This window comes from Pangasianodon hypophthalmus, chromosome 19 (assembly GCF_027358585.1).
Source record: "Pangasianodon hypophthalmus isolate fPanHyp1 chromosome 19, fPanHyp1.pri, whole genome shotgun sequence".
NCBI classification, from domain to species: domain Eukaryota; kingdom Metazoa; phylum Chordata; class Actinopteri; order Siluriformes; family Pangasiidae; genus Pangasianodon; species Pangasianodon hypophthalmus.
Window position 1 is genome coordinate 17,772,607 of NC_069728.1, and position 17,816 is coordinate 17,790,422.

At 39.6% G+C, this 17,816-nt stretch overlaps 1 protein-coding gene across 5 annotated transcripts in view; it reads left to right on the forward strand.

Moving 5' to 3' along the window:
- The window catches only part of syne1a (spectrin repeat containing, nuclear envelope 1a), a 217,340-nt gene that overhangs the window by 71,918 nt on the left and 127,606 nt on the right, over window positions 1–17,816 (forward strand). For all 5 annotated transcript variants that reach the window (XM_034313740.2, XM_034313739.2, XM_053242235.1 and 2 more), the window contains 18 exons: window positions 215–338; window positions 521–687; window positions 1,343–1,496; window positions 1,581–2,203; window positions 3,147–3,326; window positions 3,412–3,562; window positions 4,113–4,271; window positions 4,358–4,540; window positions 4,638–4,739; window positions 5,860–6,063; window positions 7,581–7,788; window positions 8,104–8,216; window positions 10,110–10,315; window positions 12,024–12,185; window positions 13,648–13,906; window positions 16,153–16,325; window positions 17,257–17,566; window positions 17,649–17,813. In XM_034313740.2, coding sequence (XP_034169631.2) covers window positions 215–338; window positions 521–687; window positions 1,343–1,496; window positions 1,581–2,203; window positions 3,147–3,326; window positions 3,412–3,562; window positions 4,113–4,271; window positions 4,358–4,540; window positions 4,638–4,739; window positions 5,860–6,063; window positions 7,581–7,788; window positions 8,104–8,216; window positions 10,110–10,315; window positions 12,024–12,185; window positions 13,648–13,906; window positions 16,153–16,325; window positions 17,257–17,566; window positions 17,649–17,813 — 3,643 coding nt within the window. The remainder of the gene's footprint in view (window positions 1–214; window positions 339–520; window positions 688–1,342; window positions 1,497–1,580; window positions 2,204–3,146; window positions 3,327–3,411; window positions 3,563–4,112; window positions 4,272–4,357; window positions 4,541–4,637; window positions 4,740–5,859; window positions 6,064–7,580; window positions 7,789–8,103; window positions 8,217–10,109; window positions 10,316–12,023; window positions 12,186–13,647; window positions 13,907–16,152; window positions 16,326–17,256; window positions 17,567–17,648; window positions 17,814–17,816) is intronic.

Below are 17,816 nucleotides of genomic sequence, written 5' to 3' on the forward strand. Positions count from 1 at the left end.
TTTCTCCTTTTACAAAAAGTTCCAAGTAGAAACCTTTGGCAAAGCCAGAACCATTAACCATCCAAAGAAACCTTGAGAAACCTTTTTTTTTGTTATTGTCCCATAATAGCTGAAAGTGGAGAATAATTTTGTGTAGTATGTGAGATGGAGTAAAGAACACAATGCTGTGTTGGCTGTTAATTTTGAATTCCTGCTTGTGGTTTTCCTTTGCTAGATATGAAAGAGGACTCTCAGTTCTCCAGGGCTGGTTGGACAGTGCGGAGAAACTGTGTAAATCTGATACTCCATACCTGATCACAGATAAAGCCAAACTCCACAGTCAGCTACAAACACTACAGGTAAATCACTCAGAGTAGTATTTCTACATGTTTTTCTTTGATACTAACAACCGACATGGTTTGAATTTGGTGTGTTGCTTCTGGACCCAAGTTCCTGACCTAGAAGAACCGTTGGCTGAACAGTATTCCCATTGGTTTTAGTTATTAATACATTTGTGTTGGACGTAATTGTTATCTGGTAGGACCTGCAGAGTGAGGTTCCTTCTCAGGAGTCTTTGCTGGAGAAGTTGGAGACCCAGGCTGAGTTTCTGTACCCCACAGCATCAGAGGAACGAGTGGGAGAACTGACCGAGCTTCACTGCATCCTGGAGGAGAGGTGGTGTTCTCTCAGTGTGAGCATACCTCTCAGGTAAACCTGCAAACATAGCTGAGATTTAATCTAGTGTTCTACAGAGAATTACAGTTCAGGAATGGTTCTTGCACACACACTTAGCAACTGGGTAAACACAAGAAAAAGCCTTCCATCAAGCATCCTAAAGGGTTCTTCTACTGGTCTGCAAGTAGAACCCCTTTAGAAAGCATGAACTGTTAAGCATCCAAAGAACCCTTGAGGAACCCTTTTTGCTAAGAGTATATGCTACCTTACAGCAGAGAGTTTCCCTTTTAGCTAGGTTTCAAGAAGGTGTTCCTCAAGTTGATGGTTTAATGGTTCTAACTTTCTGATCAAGAATTAATGAAGCACCTCAGATGAGTGGTGATGTATCTTCAGGATTATATGCTTGCTCCAATCACCTTACTTACTACTTAATCACCTTACTATAACTACTTTAATGTAACTACCAAATATTTTTTCCAAGAGTGTACTATAACTACTTTAATGTAACTACCAAATATTTTTTCCAAGACTAAAAAGCCTTCAGAGGTAAAATCTAGAATCCTAATGGGTTATTTGTTGGGTCCTTCTAGTACGGACCTTTAAAGGTTGTGTGTAAAACCCTTCAACAGGAACTTGGAACAATAAAAGTAGCTGTAGCATGTCATTTATTGATTTCCATGATTTCCAGGATTCAAGAACTTCAGGCCCATCTTTCTCAGCTTGAGCAGTTTAACCAGGTTCTAATGACCCTCAGTCAGTGGAGTGAAAGTTTTCTCAGGGAGCTGAGATACAGGTCCAAAGTCACCATTACTGACTTGACATCTGCTGGTACCCAGATCAAGGTAAAGACAAACTCTTAGTTGTGCATATATTTATCAATCTTTCTTATCTAAACCATCCTACATGTTCTATTTTTCCATTTAAAGGATGATGAAGCTCTTCTTCAAACCCAAAGCAAAGCGATGGAGGACCTGAAGAAGCACATGGAGGGACTAAGTCCCTCATTGGCTCCACTGGATCTTCACCGATTACAAGCCAGGCAGGAAGACTGTCTCCAGCCCTTCTCAGAGGCTAAGAGTCTGCTGCAGAACCGTTCTGAGGCTCTGGTTAAACTTGAGACCTTCTTGGTGACCTATAGGTCGACCACCAATTCACTACAGACCCTGCAGAGAGCTGTAGGACAGGCAAACTGGGACCAAACCAAGGATAGGAACCTGAACCAGGAACTAGAGCAGTTGTCCCAGGAGTTAGCCTCTGTGGAGGTGCAGGCTGTAAGTCTGGACAGTAGTCTGAACAAGGCATATCTACACCTGCACGGGACTGATGGGGACCGGACATCCTGCCGGGGGCTGGTGGAGGATCTGGGTTCAGAACTGCAGCAGATTCAGAGGAGCATGGGGACAAGGCAGAGTGAGGCAGAGGCACTAGGAGCCTTGTGGAGCTCCTTTACGAGAAGAAAGGAGCTGCTTTTGAAGAGCCTGACAGAGCTGGAGGATAGAGCCAGAAAACCATGGCTTCCTGAGCCAAGCACACAGAACTTCCAACAAAGGTACCCATATCAGTGCCTCTTATATGCAGTGGCTTGCATAAGTATTTACATTTATGCCCTTATCTAGAGCGACTTACAATTATCTTATTTATACAACTGAGCAGTTGAGGGTTAAGGGCCTTGCTCAAGGGCCCAGCAGTGGTGGCCTGGTGGTGCTGGGATTTGAACTCTCAACCTTCTTATCAGGAGTCCAGCATCTTAACCACTAAGCTACCACTTCCCCCACTTCCACTGTAGATATTTATCCCTACAGTGAAGCATTGTGGTGGTAGCATCATGTTGAGATTTACCTTTTGCCTCTTTGCTGCTTCTCTGACTGATGTTCTCTTTGCCCTGTCACTGAATTTTGGTGGATGATATCCTCTAGGCACAATGTCTCAATGTGTGTTACGTATAATTTAAAATATAATTCAAATTTAATTGCAAAACAACATACATTGGCTGCCAAAATTACAATGGAAATGCATGTCTAAACTGGTAAAAAGGTTATCGCAGTCCTTACATTTACGATTGTACTTGCTTATCCTCACACTACAACCCAACAAATCCTGTTTGCATTTTCACTGTCAACAAAGGTAGACCTGTCAATCAAATCCTGTGGGCGGAATATAAAGTCCAGAATACTGTGTGCTGCTCTAGCTTGTCATGTTACCAAGAAACTGGAAAGAGTTAAAACTCCTTGGTCTTTAAGAATTTCCTGTGGAGGAACACTTACAGTTTTACCTCTGACTGTTACAAAGCGCTCACACTGGAGACTCCTTCCATAAATGGCTAAGTCCCTGTTGTTGAATTGGCTGTTAGTATAGAAACTTTGCAGCTGCACTACCTTCAGAGATGTGATGTTGTAGAATATTAATCAACACCATCTGACTAGAATCCAGAATTCAGTTTTAACGTTTGATACTCTTCTTCCTTTTTGTGTGTTTGTGTGTGTGTGTATCAGACTGTGGATGCTGAACCAATTGGAGGAGGAGCTCGATGCTCTCCAGCACAGTCAGCTGTGGTTAGGGGAGAAAGGGGAGCAGTTGGCTCACAGAGACCCTGAGATGGTCGGAGAGGCCCGGCGGGATGTGACCCTTGTCCAAACCAGCTGGGAGAAAATCAAAAACATCATCTCCGAGGAGTAAGTGTATCATCTAACAGTTACAGAGTACATCCAGACTAAAAACCTGAGCAGCACTGCCTGAGTTTGCTTTGTCTCTGTGCAGGCAGGAGCAGTGCAGAGTGCTGGTGGGGATGTGTAAGGATTACCAGACTCTGAAGTACAAACTCGGCTCAGTTGTCGAGAGAGCTCATGTTGTCACTGTTACCCAGTCTGTCCAGCACAACCCTGAGGACATCCGGAGAACCCTGACCCGGGTCAGTGTCATGCGTCAGGCTAATTCGGTATTTTATTAAAATATGCACCGATTAAATGGCAAATAGCAATCCTAGTGGTTCTGGAGTTTATTCTAGGGATGCATCGATACCATTTTTTCAGACTGAATGTGAGTATACTGGAGTGGATACTGATTCCAGCCCACTTGGTATTAATCAATCAGAGACGTCACAGAGTATTTTGTTACCTTGGCTAGAGACGAACAGGTTTTATTTCACTTCGGCAAAGCACGAGCTAAGAGCTGTATAAATTTTCACTCACCTAACATCATCTGTAGACATTTTGTTTTCTCATTTAGCAGTTAGTGATGAACTCCTTGTGCTGAGTTTTATGTTGAAGGTGTTTTATCAGGGTACTTGTACTGTGGGAAGATGCTGTAGCTCCTCCTTTTGATGTTTCCAAGGGCAAATAAGTACAATATTGGTATCAGGTTTTCTGGAAAGTTTTCCTTCCAGAAAAGTAGAACTTTTGAGGAGGCTAGAACTATTATATAAATGCAAACCTTAAAGGAGAGTTTATGTATTTCTGTAGCTGGAGGCAGTGAAGTCAGAGTTGGCAGGCGCTCAGGACGACCTCGATTTGTTTATCTGTAAAAGCAAGTCCTTCATCAGCGAGCTGAGGAACTTTCTAGAAGACTTAGCAGAAGCAGTCCGCGTGGAAATGGACACCATCGTGGACCAGTGGATGGACGTGAGATGTTTCTAAATCTCTATCAATGTATCTAGACTAACATTATTACAACCCTTTAGCCCTGTGCTTGTCTATTTTTCTCTCAGACATCAGAGAGGACGGAAACTGAAGCAGATCGTCTTACATCCGCTCTTGAGTTATGGAATGAGATTAACTCAGTCGTTAACGACATTGAGTGTTGGAGCGCCACTTCAGTTAGCGAGCTCAGTGATGGACCTGTTAACCTCTTATCCAGTGCCAACATGGACGACTGCCTCAGGCAGTTTAAGGTCAGAACACACACCTGATGAGGAAAACTGTATAAATGTTGGATTTGTATAAACAAGTCTGTAAAATATTATGATAAAACGACGTGTGTTTGAACAGCTGGAGATTGAGTGTAAGAAGGTGCTAATGGAGACCCTGCAAGGAAAAGTTACTGAACTACAGGAAGTGACGAAGAACCAGGAAGCTGACATCGAGCTCCAGGTAAAAGCACTTCAATGTTCTACCACACTTGTAGAACCCTAAAACAGCAAAGGTTCCAAGTGGAACTCCTTTGGAAAGCTAGAAATATCCAATGAATCCTTAAGGAACCCTGTTTGCTAAAAGTATATGCTTTAACATTACTGAATCAACACTGTGTTTCTTTTTGTTTACTTTTAAATCTCTAGTAACAGTTTTACATTTACATTTTACATTTTACGCCATTATATGATTATTATTAACACACCCAGGGTTATTAATAACACACCTAGTGTGTTATTATTAATAACACAAAGTTAACACAAGTTATTATTAATAACACAAATAACACAAAGTGTTATTATTAATAACACACTTGCTTAAACGCACTCTATTGTATAAGCACTTAGGCATTCGTTGAGAAAACAGTGTGTTAGTGACTATTTGATGAATATTATCTTTCTATGTTTGATTTTTCACATTTTTGACTTTATAATACTATATTGTCAAAATATGAATTTTAATATAAACAAACACACAGAGTTACAAATGTTAAGAAAAATAGGTAAATCTCATAAAAGGTATGGAAGTACTTAATTTAAATATATTACAATCAGATTTCTGAATTCTACGAAATGTTTACGTGTACATTCTATTGACTTGTTATAAGTAAAGCCTTGTTTACACGCTATGATTTTTGACCTGAATTCGCGCTTGCACATTGTGAAAGGAAAAAAATCACACATTGCAGAAGAATTCTTTGGTTGTGAATTGATCTCTGTGGTGATTTAGTGATTTTAACGCCAAAGATAGCTGATGACAGAGTTATTACAATGTCAAAGTGTAAGCGGCGTGATGATGCTCATCTAAAATCCACCAATAGGAGGATGATGTAGGATTACTGCAACCTTACAAGACAGCTACAAATACGATAGTGGTGATGACGAAATGCAAATAAATGTGTTGAGGAACAGAAAAATATCCTTATTACCTCCAGCTCACTTTGAAACATGTTTGTGAGCCTGGATCACGCTGATTGATGATGTTTCATCACAGGTCTATCGATAGAGGATCTTCGACGTATAATGTGGCAGGTTTTATTGCGTGGCATATTTTACCCACTGTATATTTTTATTCTGACAAGGCGATGGCAGCTGATCTGAGGAAGAAGATCTTCCACGCTGAAGAGGTTTATGAGCAGGCCAGGTCCATCCTGAGGGACTTCAGCTGTCAGAGCCAGCAACTCCAGGACGTGATTTCCCAGATGGCTGAACAACTGCACGCCGTCGAGAGCACGTTGTCAGAGCTATCGCACTCATCTGACCCAGAAAATGTGGCCAAGATAAAGGTTAGACTTTTCCATTTGCACCACAGGGATCTCCTTGTACTTCTTAACACCATCCTTCTCGCTCATGCAGCACATTTCGCCCCACTGCACTCAGTGTTACTGAAATCAGTGACCATAATTAGTTTTTAAACTATTTTTGAACACAAATATGCGATTTTTTAAATGCTTAGCACATATTTTAGCACTGATTCTGTCACATTTTTCTATTTAAATAGGCGGAGCTACATATTAGCTCAGTTAGTGATGTCATTAAACCTATTGCATGGATTTCATTCAAGATTAGACGACGCCAATGCCAAAATATCTACCAAGCTAGTGTTTAGTGGTGGAAAAATACTTTTGTTGCTACGGTAACAGTATATTTTCAGATGTTTGGCTACTGGTAAATAAATCTGTGTGAAAATGACTATCCAGACTCAGGTGCTTAAATCCCACTCGTCTCAACCTGCGACAAGAGAAAGATATTTTAGCTGACGTTAGCTAAATTTCATATTCAGGTATATTCGTAGATCCGGCTGCATTTTATTTTAACAATATACCTATAGGACATTTTTTGTAGAGTCTTGGGAATTATATAATTAAGCAATAAAACACTTGGGTGCATGCTGTTAGAGGAAAATAATCCAAGACTCTGTGGTGTAATGAAGCGAATTTACTGTTACCACCATGAAGCTGATTATTTTTCTATAACGGCATGTTCCGAAGTGTTTTATTCCTCTTATAGCACAGCAAATTGCCAATGTTAATATTATTTTAATGACAGAAAACCTACTTTTTTATCTATTTATAGTAAAATTTTGTGACATGAAACAAGTTAGTTCCTGTTCTAACTTACATTACGGCAGCTATAAACAATTGTTTCCTCACCAGCCTCACTTTTTTCTCTCTCGATGTTAATTAACAAAAAAAAAAAAACCTCGCACCTTGTCAGGTTACCGAATAACCGCAAAATGTAGACTCCTCCATCTTACCGAAAAACTTCCTGACCGTTACAGACACCAGAGACTCCTTCCATAAATGTTAAATAAACACTGATTAAATGTGTCCTTACAGAAATTATTTTTTTGTTATTAGATGTCCTCCATAGACGTCAATCAGCTGTTACTATGGAAACAGTAATGTATTAGAACAAATTAATATAAACCTGTGATTTGCAGCTGCACTACTGTCTGAGCTGCTGTTATAGGAAATTAATCAACACCTTTTGACCAATCAGAATTCAGAAGGCAGTGTATGTCCAATCTAACATTAGACAAGTATATAGTTAACATCAGTTGATTATAGTTATTAGGAATGCACTAGATAATGGCTGAAAATGGTCAAAAATGCAACATTTTCCAAAAACAAACAAAAAAAGTAAAAATAAGTATAGAACAGAGCGTCATATCTATATACTATACAATTTTTCTGGAGCTACTCATTTTTCTTATTCCAGATTGGAAAGTCTGCTTCTGTTATAAATAATATACCTCTAGGATTATGGTTAAATATTAATTCTGGTTGTTTTGATATTTCAGGAGCTGCAGAAGACTCTGAAGCAGGTGGACGGTGGTTTGGACGTGACGGGTGAGTCTCTCCGAGTGCTCTGTAGAGCTTACCCTGCTCAGCAGCTAACCGCTCTGGGGGAGAGCATCACTGAGCTGGTGAAGCGGAGTGAAGCAGCCACTCAGCGTTCCAGCCGAATCCTCCAAACTCTACAGGAAACACTTCTGCACCGTTTTAAAGGTAAGAGGATCTACAGCAGGAGAGTTTCTACTGAGGTCCATGCGTACATGTACACCTGTTGCCACACACACACACACACACACACACACCCCCACACACGTTCTCTCCCACAGACAGTCTGACAGCTCTCAGTGGGAATTGACTAGGCTTCGTTACTAGGACAACAGAAAGCTTTTTTTTCCTTCCAGACCCGCCCACACAGACCATCTGCTCTCATAAACATGAGTGTCAATGCATCCCTCCGTGATGACTGTACATCGCTTTGCCTCCTCTCTGTCCATCTCTCATCCTTTACTCATGCTGTCTCGCTCACAGAACTCACACAGGATTTCCACAGTTGGCTCTCGGAGCTGAGAGCAGGTACAGAGGAGCGCTCTGAGGAAGCAGGAGACGTTCCTGAGGTTGCCGCTCAGCTGCAGAGGCTCAAGGTAGCATCACGTTTGAATTATTCTGGTTATTTTCAGATCCAGTTTAGGAAAATACTCTTTTGTCTGCCTGCCAGTTCACCCTTGAGGTAGGAACGGCCCACGTCGCACCCTTTTGCTGATCATTTTCCTATAACAGCACATTTTTTATTCCTCTTATACCACAGCAGTTTGCCAACAATTACAATTTTATTTATTAAAGAACGACACATCATACGTTTTATAGGTTCATAGTTGCATTTAATGTTGTGGAATATCCATGAATCAAGAAAGTCTGTTCTCAGTTACGTTATAGCAGCTATAAACAGTCATTCCCTCACTAACCTCTCTTTCTTCTCTTGAATTTTTTTTTTTTAACCAGGGAACTGTATCCTGAGTGTTTAATTGATCAGAAAGTGTGCATTATTTTCGTATAACCGCACAGTTAGTTCCACTGTAACGTAAACGATACACAGGGACTTGTAGGGTAGACGCTCCACGTAATTGAGAGTGTGGTGAAGTTTTTTTTGTTAGGAGACATTTCGCATTTGGAATGGAATGAGTCTGCTTTCTGTTTTCTTCGTTTTCTTGGTAAAATGACAGATTGAGCTTTTTGTGTGTGTTTGTGTGTGAGAGCGGGACAGAGAGAGCGAGAGAGACTGATGAGGGAATGACTGTTTATCGCAGCTATAACGTAAGTGAGAACAGGAACTAACTCGTCTCTCAGATGTTCCACAACATTACATCTAACTACAAACCGGTAAAATGTGACATGTCGTTTGTCAATTAATTAAACATTGTAATAGTTGGCAAATTGTTGTGGTATAAGGGAAATAACACACTCCCGACCGTTGCTGTTGTACAAAAATAATGCACTTCAAAATAATTCTATACTTTCTCTCACAGTAGTGCAGCAACAAATATGTTATCGTTTCTATAGGAGCAGCTCATTCACAGGGACTTGTACAGCGGGCGCTTCACTTAAACAGATTTAAAAATGTGTGTAGTCATTGATATGGTGAAGTTTTCTGTAAGGTGATGTTTGTTTAACGTTTATGGAAGGAGTCTCCAGTGTCAGCGCTTTGTAATACAGTAAGAAATTCTCCAGGGCAGAGGAGTTTTTATTAACATGACAAGCTGTGGCTTTTCTTTTGCGGGTAAAAAAGGCTGGTGAGGGAGCGACTGTTTATAGCTGCTATAATATCAATGTTCCACAACATTAAATGTAATTATAAATGGTTAAAAAATCATACTTCAATAGGTAAAACACCTGTAATTGTAGGCAAATTGCTATGGTATAAGAGGAATAAAACATTTTGAGATGTTAGTGGAAATAGTAACTCTGCTTCATCACACCACATTGCTGTTGATTATTTATCTATAACAGCATGACACTGACTGTTTTATTCCTTACTCAGTTAAGGGAACCTGGATGTAAAGCGATACCTATTTATTTTAAAGTTTTCCTCATTTATTAGCTTTAGTCATAGTTGCTCTTTATAAAATGTAAGTTATTTTAATTTTAAACATGATCTGTACAGAAATGTGGTTGGATTTTCTTATTTTCTTATGACTGAAGTAGTCAGAAAAGCTCATACAGACCATGCGATGCAAACAGAAATCCTGATTTTTCATTGTGTTTATTTATAAAAAGTGCACACTTTTTAACTTTTTTGACACAATACTCCTATTTACGCTTAAGTATCATTTTTTCTGTACATTTTTCCTCCTGCTCTCTGAGCAAACACAAAGCCATTCTTTCTTGGTGTTCAAATTGCTTAAGTAAAGTACTGTTTATAAAGTAAAAGACTGTACCCAAATCATTCTAATGTATCTAATGTATTCAAATGAAGCCAAACAGTTCTACCTTGGCTACAGAAACTGCTGAATTTCTGTAACACATGCACCGTGCTTCAGGTGTGTCTGGAGCGGGTCAGCGAGGGTGAGAAACGCCTGACTAAACTTCACGAAGAGGAAGAGAAGCTCCTAACACACCTGTCTACATCTGCTGCTGGAGGAGTGCAGGAGCGTCTGGCTTCATGTCAGCTGGCGCTGGATGGATTTACTGCAGCCTGCAGACAGAGAGTGCGGTGTTTAGAGGAGAGTGCCGCCCTACAGGACGGGTGAAGCTCTAATTCAATTACAGCATGTGTTTCCTGTAGCTGGTTCTTTCCTAGTGGTTTATTTCATTAACTACACTTAGGTGACCATACGTTAACTGTGTTACAACTGTACTTCCACACTGAAATCCGATATCGTTAGCTGTATGTACAATATTTACATTACATATTTACATTGTACAATAAAGCATGTATACACAAATCACAAATCTAGCATAAGAATACAAAGTTTATGACTTGACATATAGCTGCAAATAGAGTACAAATTATGAGTCTCAGTTGTAAGCGCTCTCAGTTTCGGTTCCGCTTTCTGTTTTCTCCGTTTTCGTGGTATGTTCAGATGTTCCACAGCATTAAATCTAACTATAAAATGTGCAACGTGCAAAAATAGTTGGATGTTTTATATAATGTCTAAAAAATATATTTTTTTATTTTTCATTTAAAATATATTAAGTAAAAATATATTTATTTAAAAATATTTAGCATTGAAAATGAAAACTGAATTTAAAAAAAAAAAAAAAAAAAACACTTTTTTTCCCCCATATTTTCTCCCTAATATAAAAGTTCTCCCTCTGCTATCTGCCCTCTTCCTCATATGTGACTCTCATAGACGCCCCATGATTGGCTAGTGTCGTTGTGATTGATAGGGGAGAGAGAGCATGCCCCTCCCACCCAGACAGCATGGCCAACTTTGCTCTCTTGACTTCCGACCATGGATGGCCGTGGCATTTGTTGAGATTCAAACAGGCGTTCTCCGGACGATAGGGTGAACGCTGCTCTGTTGCACCACTCAGGAGCCCATCTGTGGAAAGAGACATACGTTCAGAGACGTAACAAGTGAGGCAGATTGAAGAAAAAGAGAAATGGAGATACGGATAAGCCAGACAGAGAGAGAGCGATATGGACAAAAGATAGAGAGAGCGAGAGAAATAGAAAGTGAGAGATGAAAGAAATTGTGAGAGAAACAGAAAAATAGAGAGAGATGTGAAAAGAGAGACAAGAGAGAGACAAATGGAAAGAAAGAGATGGAGACAGAGCTACAGAGAGAATTGGAGAGACGGAGATGGAGAGAGTGAGACAGAAATGGAAAGAGGTGAATGGAGATGGAGAGAGAGAGACCGAAATCGAGAGAGATGGAGAGAGAAAGAGAAATGGAGAGAAAGAGAGACAACGAGAGAGAGACAAAAAAATGCATCCATAGATGTAACAGGTTTCAATATCAAAATGTTGCTTCTTTTTTTGGCAGAGATGGAGTAGTTGAGTTTATAGTCGTTTCTCACTCTGATTAGTGAACTTTAATCCACACTTTGTCTTTAGAGTGCTTTTAGCAAAAGCCTTTTGGCAAAACAGTAAAAATAATAATCGCAAACTCCCTATTAAAATGTTATAAAAATATATTCACAATATGCCTTCAAATGCCTTCAAGCCCAGCGTGTGATTTAGTGAGCAGGCTCAGTGGAGACGATTTCATTTGGCTATGCAAAAGGTTAGCAGCTAGCTGTGTCTCAGAATGCTTTGGACAGCAGTACGACAGGAAAAAAATAACCCGACTGCAATAATGTAGGCTGCGTAAAGGTTAAAGCATGCTTCATTGATTTATGTAGCAAGCTGCGATGCTATAAAACAGCAGGAAGGAGTGAAAATGTACTGCAGCTTACTGTGCTTTGGATTTGACCACACACTTCTGTTATTGAATCACCAACATGTTTAGGCTGGAGGTGTGTGTCGAGGAGTTGAGAGACTGGCTACAGCAGATGGAGGAAAGCCTGCAGAAAGAGGCAGCTCTGTGTAGAGCGAGCCAGCCAGGAGTCCCTGACTGCTCCATACAGCTAAAAAGAGCGGAGGAAATCCACAGAGAGCTGCTCGCAAGAAGGTTTGTTTTAATGATTTTATGAGTTTTTTTTAGTTACAATCGGGTCTAAACTGTATGGGTTTTATTATATTCCTTATTTGTTGAAAAAAATTAACACAGTCAATCAATTTATTCAATCAATACTTGTATTTCAATGTTAAGGATCATTATTTAAGATCAACCTTAATGTGATTTCTCTGAATTTCTGTTTTTTTTTTTTTTTTTAAAACAAGTGTAAGTGATCAGAAAGTGTGTTACAGTGTGTTATCCATTTTACGGTAATTACACAATTCCTATTTATAAAAAGTGTTAACATCACTGACAAACTTGTAGTAGAGAATTTGAAATTTTCTGAATTTTATAAGTGGGATGTCATGTTAGAATCAAATAAACCTGATGCAGAAGCTTCCACAGTTTTTAAATATCATATATTCTGACATGAGTGCTGAATTTTTGACAGGCAAATGTTATTTTGTCATAAAATAGAAGAGCCAATCGTGTTCCAGTATGCAACACCTTTGCATAGCTTAGCTATAACATAAGTGAGAATAGGAACTAACTTTTTTACGGACATTTCACAAAAATAAACGTAACTATATACTGATAAAAATTCTGTTGTCATTCTTTAATTAAAAAACATTGTTAGTGTTGGCAAATTGCTGTGATATGTGAGGAAACACTTCAGGAAGGGTTGTTATTAAAAAAAAAAATCTAAATCATCTTCAGGGTGATAACAGTGACTCTACTTCATGTTGCTGATGGTTTTCCTACAACAGCACATCCTGAAGTGTTTTCTTCTTTAAAAGTTTCTTAATAGTTTCAGTGCTATATATATGTTGAAATACAACACAACATATATAACATAACTGTTTTTCTGTCTTAATAAAGACACAGCTGCTTTTACATGAGCTTTTGTTGTTTAGTGTAATCTTGTTTGAGAAATATTAAGAATGATGTTACATATTCCCTATTCCTGAGTAAAAATCCTATAGGAGCAATCACCATGCGCTTTCGTTTATTTTTTTGGCATGGGCCTTTGTTTTGGTCTCTGTTTTGGTCCTGTCTCCGCCCCTGTCATGTCATTGGTCTGTTACCTGATTGCATTTACCTGTTATGTAGTAGCTCCTGATTCGTTTGTATATTTATTGTGAGTAGAAGTCTTATTATGCTTTATAGTTCCTTTAGTTCTGATCTATGGTTTTTAAGTTCTGTATATTAGTGTACTTCCTTGTTTTTTAGACCCTCGCTTGTTTCCGTTTACTGCCCTGTGTTAAGCCTGTCATTATTAAAACACACCCTGATCACCCGCACTTTCGTCCTGCCGCTACTAACCACGCACATTAGTTTCCTGTTAATCAAATTAATGCTACATGGTGGACCTTTGGGTGAAAACCAGCAACACAGGCTGAACACTGTATTCATTTCTTTTGTCAACTGATCAAACAAAAGAAAACATCCTGAAACGGTGTGTGTTTGTTCTCAGGCCGTCTCTGGAGCGTCTGTATCAGGCCTCCCTACCCTTGTCTGAGGTGAACAGTGTCCCTGCCGAGCTCCTCTCCTCCCATCAGGCTCTGCTTCAGGAGGCCTGGACTCGACTGCGCCACCTGCAGGAGTACCAGGCCTTCGGGGAGGCGCTGAGGGCGGTAGGGGACTGGCTGGAGGAGGTGACGGGCAGGCTGGAGAAGCTGGAGAGCACCGAGGGGAACAAAGAAGAGGTGGAGGAGAGACTGGAACGAGTGCAGGTATGAGGAGACAGATAGAGCTCTCAATCCTCCTTGATAGAGCTGAGATCGGGTCAGGATCGGGTCTTAAGAGGGATGAGGCCAAGTCAAGATCGAGTCTGAATGAAATTGAGACAGTCCAGATGGACACTGAAACCATCAACTCCTTTTCATTCGCTTCATTCATGTTTTGCCCCGATGATTGCACTGTTTTCTAGAAGAAGGAATTACTTCTTGTCTAATTTTGTGCATGCGTAAAGAAAAGACAACACCAACATTATTATTATTATTATTTTTTTTACAAACTCTCAGTTGAGACTAAGACCTTATTTAGCGAGACCAGTGCTCAGGACTGAGACAAATCCAAGTACAAATGCTAATAAATCAATCTGAGACAAGTCCAAGTCAATGCAGAATTCATCTCAAGATCAGACTCCCTTCACTCATTTTATATGTAACCCAATGGGAAGCATTTTAAAGAATGCTTCAACTTTTCAGAAAAACCCTGAAAAAAAAACAAGTGTAAAGTGCTTGCGAGCAAATATGCCTTTTTTTTAAAAAAAAAATATATATATTGTAGGAGTCTCCAGTGTCAGAGGTAAAGCTGCGACATGACAAACTGCAAAAAAGTCGTATTAACTGAGAGAGAGAGAAAAAAAAGTGCGGCTGGTGAGGGAACGACTGTTTATAGCTGCTATAATGTAAGCAAAAACAGGAATTAGCTTGTTTTTTTTGGGATGTTCCACAACAATAAACGTAACTCTAAATGGCTAAAAAGTACAGCGTATCACTCTTTAATAAATAAAAAGCATAATTATTGGCAGATTGCTGTTGTATAATCAGCTTTGGATTGGTAGCAGTGACTCTGCTTTGCCCTGTTGTGGTTTATTTTTTACTAGAATATGGCTTTTTAAAAAAAAATGTTGTCATTTTTATCCTCACTGTTTGCTCTATATATGATTAAAAGTTCTTCACTATGTTCTGGCCTCTAGTGAGTAAGTGTTTCACAGATTAAACTGGCAGCCGTTGTTGGCTCTCACACATAAAACTCATAAAATGACATGTTTTTGTAAAATGTCTACGTAAGCCCTTCTTTTTTTTTCCTGGTGTGAGGAAGTGGTGTGTTTGTGCTCTTGTGAGCGCTAGATGGAGATATTAGGGAGCTCTGCATTCACAGATCATAGACATGGCTGGTACAAAAAAAAATCTACGTAAAAATATTCTGTGGAAAAAAAATGACACTTGATAAACAATTAAATGACACTCTTAAAGGACATGAATGTCATGGCACAACAAGTAATCCATATGAATGATTTATATAGTCAACTCTATAAGTATTGGCACTCTTGAAGAGAATGATTACACACATGGAGCTCTACATTTGTGTTATTTTATTGCTTTTTCCCCTCATTCATGCTCATGTACCATTTTCACGGTCAGAAACGATCGTTCCTGCATAGATATTGGAGGAGCAGTGCACAATTAGGCGTGTATCTAAAGTCCGCCAGTGCATTTTTTATAGATTTTCAAGCCTACTTTGGTTTGATATTGCAGAATTAATTCCAAAACTGTATTTACCCATTTCTTACAATCCATTTTTCCCCCCTATATTCATATTGACACTTGACTTCAACATAAATAAGCTACTTTATCCATTCACACAACACAAAATCAGTGTTTTGCAACTATTCCAGAGACTCAGATAGTCTTCGGAATTAAATGCTGTAAAAAGTATTGCTCTAATCTAAGAATAATAAACCGTTTTAAATGTTCTACATGAAAGAGGATCATAGATCTTTGCGACTTCGCAACAAGAGACTCTGTTCTTCACCAAATATTTATGGTGGGGTGCCAATATTTTTTTAAACTAGCATTTTACAGGGAACGATTTGCACTATTTTAAAATGAAATATTGTCTTAAAGTAATTCCGTATGTTAAGCTCAAAATACTACTCATTTCCTGTGTTATTTATTTTTTAAGGCTATTTTTCTGATTTATACAAAGGGTGCCAATAATTTTAAGTTGACGGTATATCTTTGTGGGATATAATTAACTATCAACATAATTATCATTATTCATAATAAAGCTGTAAATAAACTTTTATTTTACACAACCCATCTCATGTGGCATTCCTTGACCATGCTCTCCATCTTCGGCTGAAAGGAAGGTGATATATTTAGAATATTTCTACAGTAGCTGCGTGTGTGTGTGTGTGTGTGTGTGTGTGTGTGTGTGTGTGTGTGTGTTTTCATGTCGCCCTGTACAGGATATCCTGTTAATGAAGGGTGAGGGAGAGGTAAAGTTGAACATGGCTGCCGGGAAGGGCGAGCTTGTCATAAAAAGCAGCGGAGACGCTGGACAGGAAGTCATCCGTTCTAAGCTACAGGAAGTGGAGGACGCCTGGGCGGCACTGCTCTTAAGGGCTATGAGCTGCCACAGGTAACATACACTCTTATTCCTTCTTTCGATTCCTTAAAAATGACAATAAATGATGACAAATATGGTAAAAATTGATGTTATATGGTACAGTTGGTATTATATTTGATGTTATATGATACAGGTAATAATGGTACAGTTCAAAAAATCTTTATTTACATAACACTTCTGATATGGGGTTAAAATCCTAAATATTTTCTGTAGAAAGACTAAAAAAAGGCCAAACCGTCTAAAATCATTAATTCACTAATCTCGGAGTACAGCCACACCCTGAAGTACAGCTTAAGGCTGTGATTGAACGGTGATTGCATGTCAGTATGACACGCCTGCAACACAGTGATGAAACTGAAATGCAGTGCAGTGGGAATTACCTTCACTTCTGACGCAAAGTCAACATTTAATTCCTTAAAAAGCGATCCCTTACTGAATGTGTTTCACTGCAGAGATAAAGCAGTGTAATGAAGGTTTTGCTTTTCAGTGTGGCACGTTTTCCTCATGTCACATATGCATAGGGCATTTCACATTTTTCCCTCGATGTGGTTACTTTGCTATCTGGCATGGAATCTTCTCCATAAATTACACACAGGAAAACCTCATTTACATTTATATTTATGGCATTTTGGCGACTTACAATTATCTCATTTATTCAACTGAGCAGTTGAGGGTTAAGGGCCTTGCTCAAGGGCCCAGCAGTGGCAGCTTGGTGGTGCTGGGATTTGAACTCTCAACCTTCCGATCAGAAGTCCAACGTCTTAACCATTTAAATATCGTTTCCTTCCCTTACATCGTTTATGCTAATTATTTACTTAAATCACCCACAGCACTCAATTTATTTGTGATATTTTTAATCAGAGCCTCAGTGTGAACATATATACAGTATAAAATGTTTTTAAAAAATGTGTGTGTGTGTGTGTGTGTGTGTGTGTGTGTCTAGCCGTCTGGAGTGGACCGTGAGTCAGTGGGGGCTGTTTGTGGAGTCTCAAGCTCAGCTCAGGACCTGGTTGGAGGAGGTGGAGGCTGAGGTTAAAGGTCCTCTGGAGCCTCAGCTGGGTCTCCGAGAGAAGAGGCAGCAGCTGGATAGACTGTGCCTGCTCTCAGCTGATGTAGAGGACCATCAGGGGGCGCTGTGTTATTTAGAGGAGAGCGCCGCTGAGCTGTACAAGCGCACCGGAGACCCCGCCTTTAAGGAGGAGGAGACCGCTCAGCTCAGGGCGCAGTTTGATGATGTCAGAGCCGCTGCAGAGGTGATCGTCGAATGATGAGATGAAATGTTGTAAAAATGTTTTAAATAATTATATCTGGTGTTTAACTGATCGCTCTTCACAGGAGAGAGTCCGTCTTTCAGAAGGTGTCGTTTTCGAGCACGAGAAGTACATGGCGACAGTGAGAGAGCTCACTGATTGGCTAATGTCTAAAGGGGAGGAGCTTCAGAGATGTTCCGACCCATCCGGTGACTCCGCCTCTGTCGAGAAGAAGCTCTTGGAAGTTCGGGTG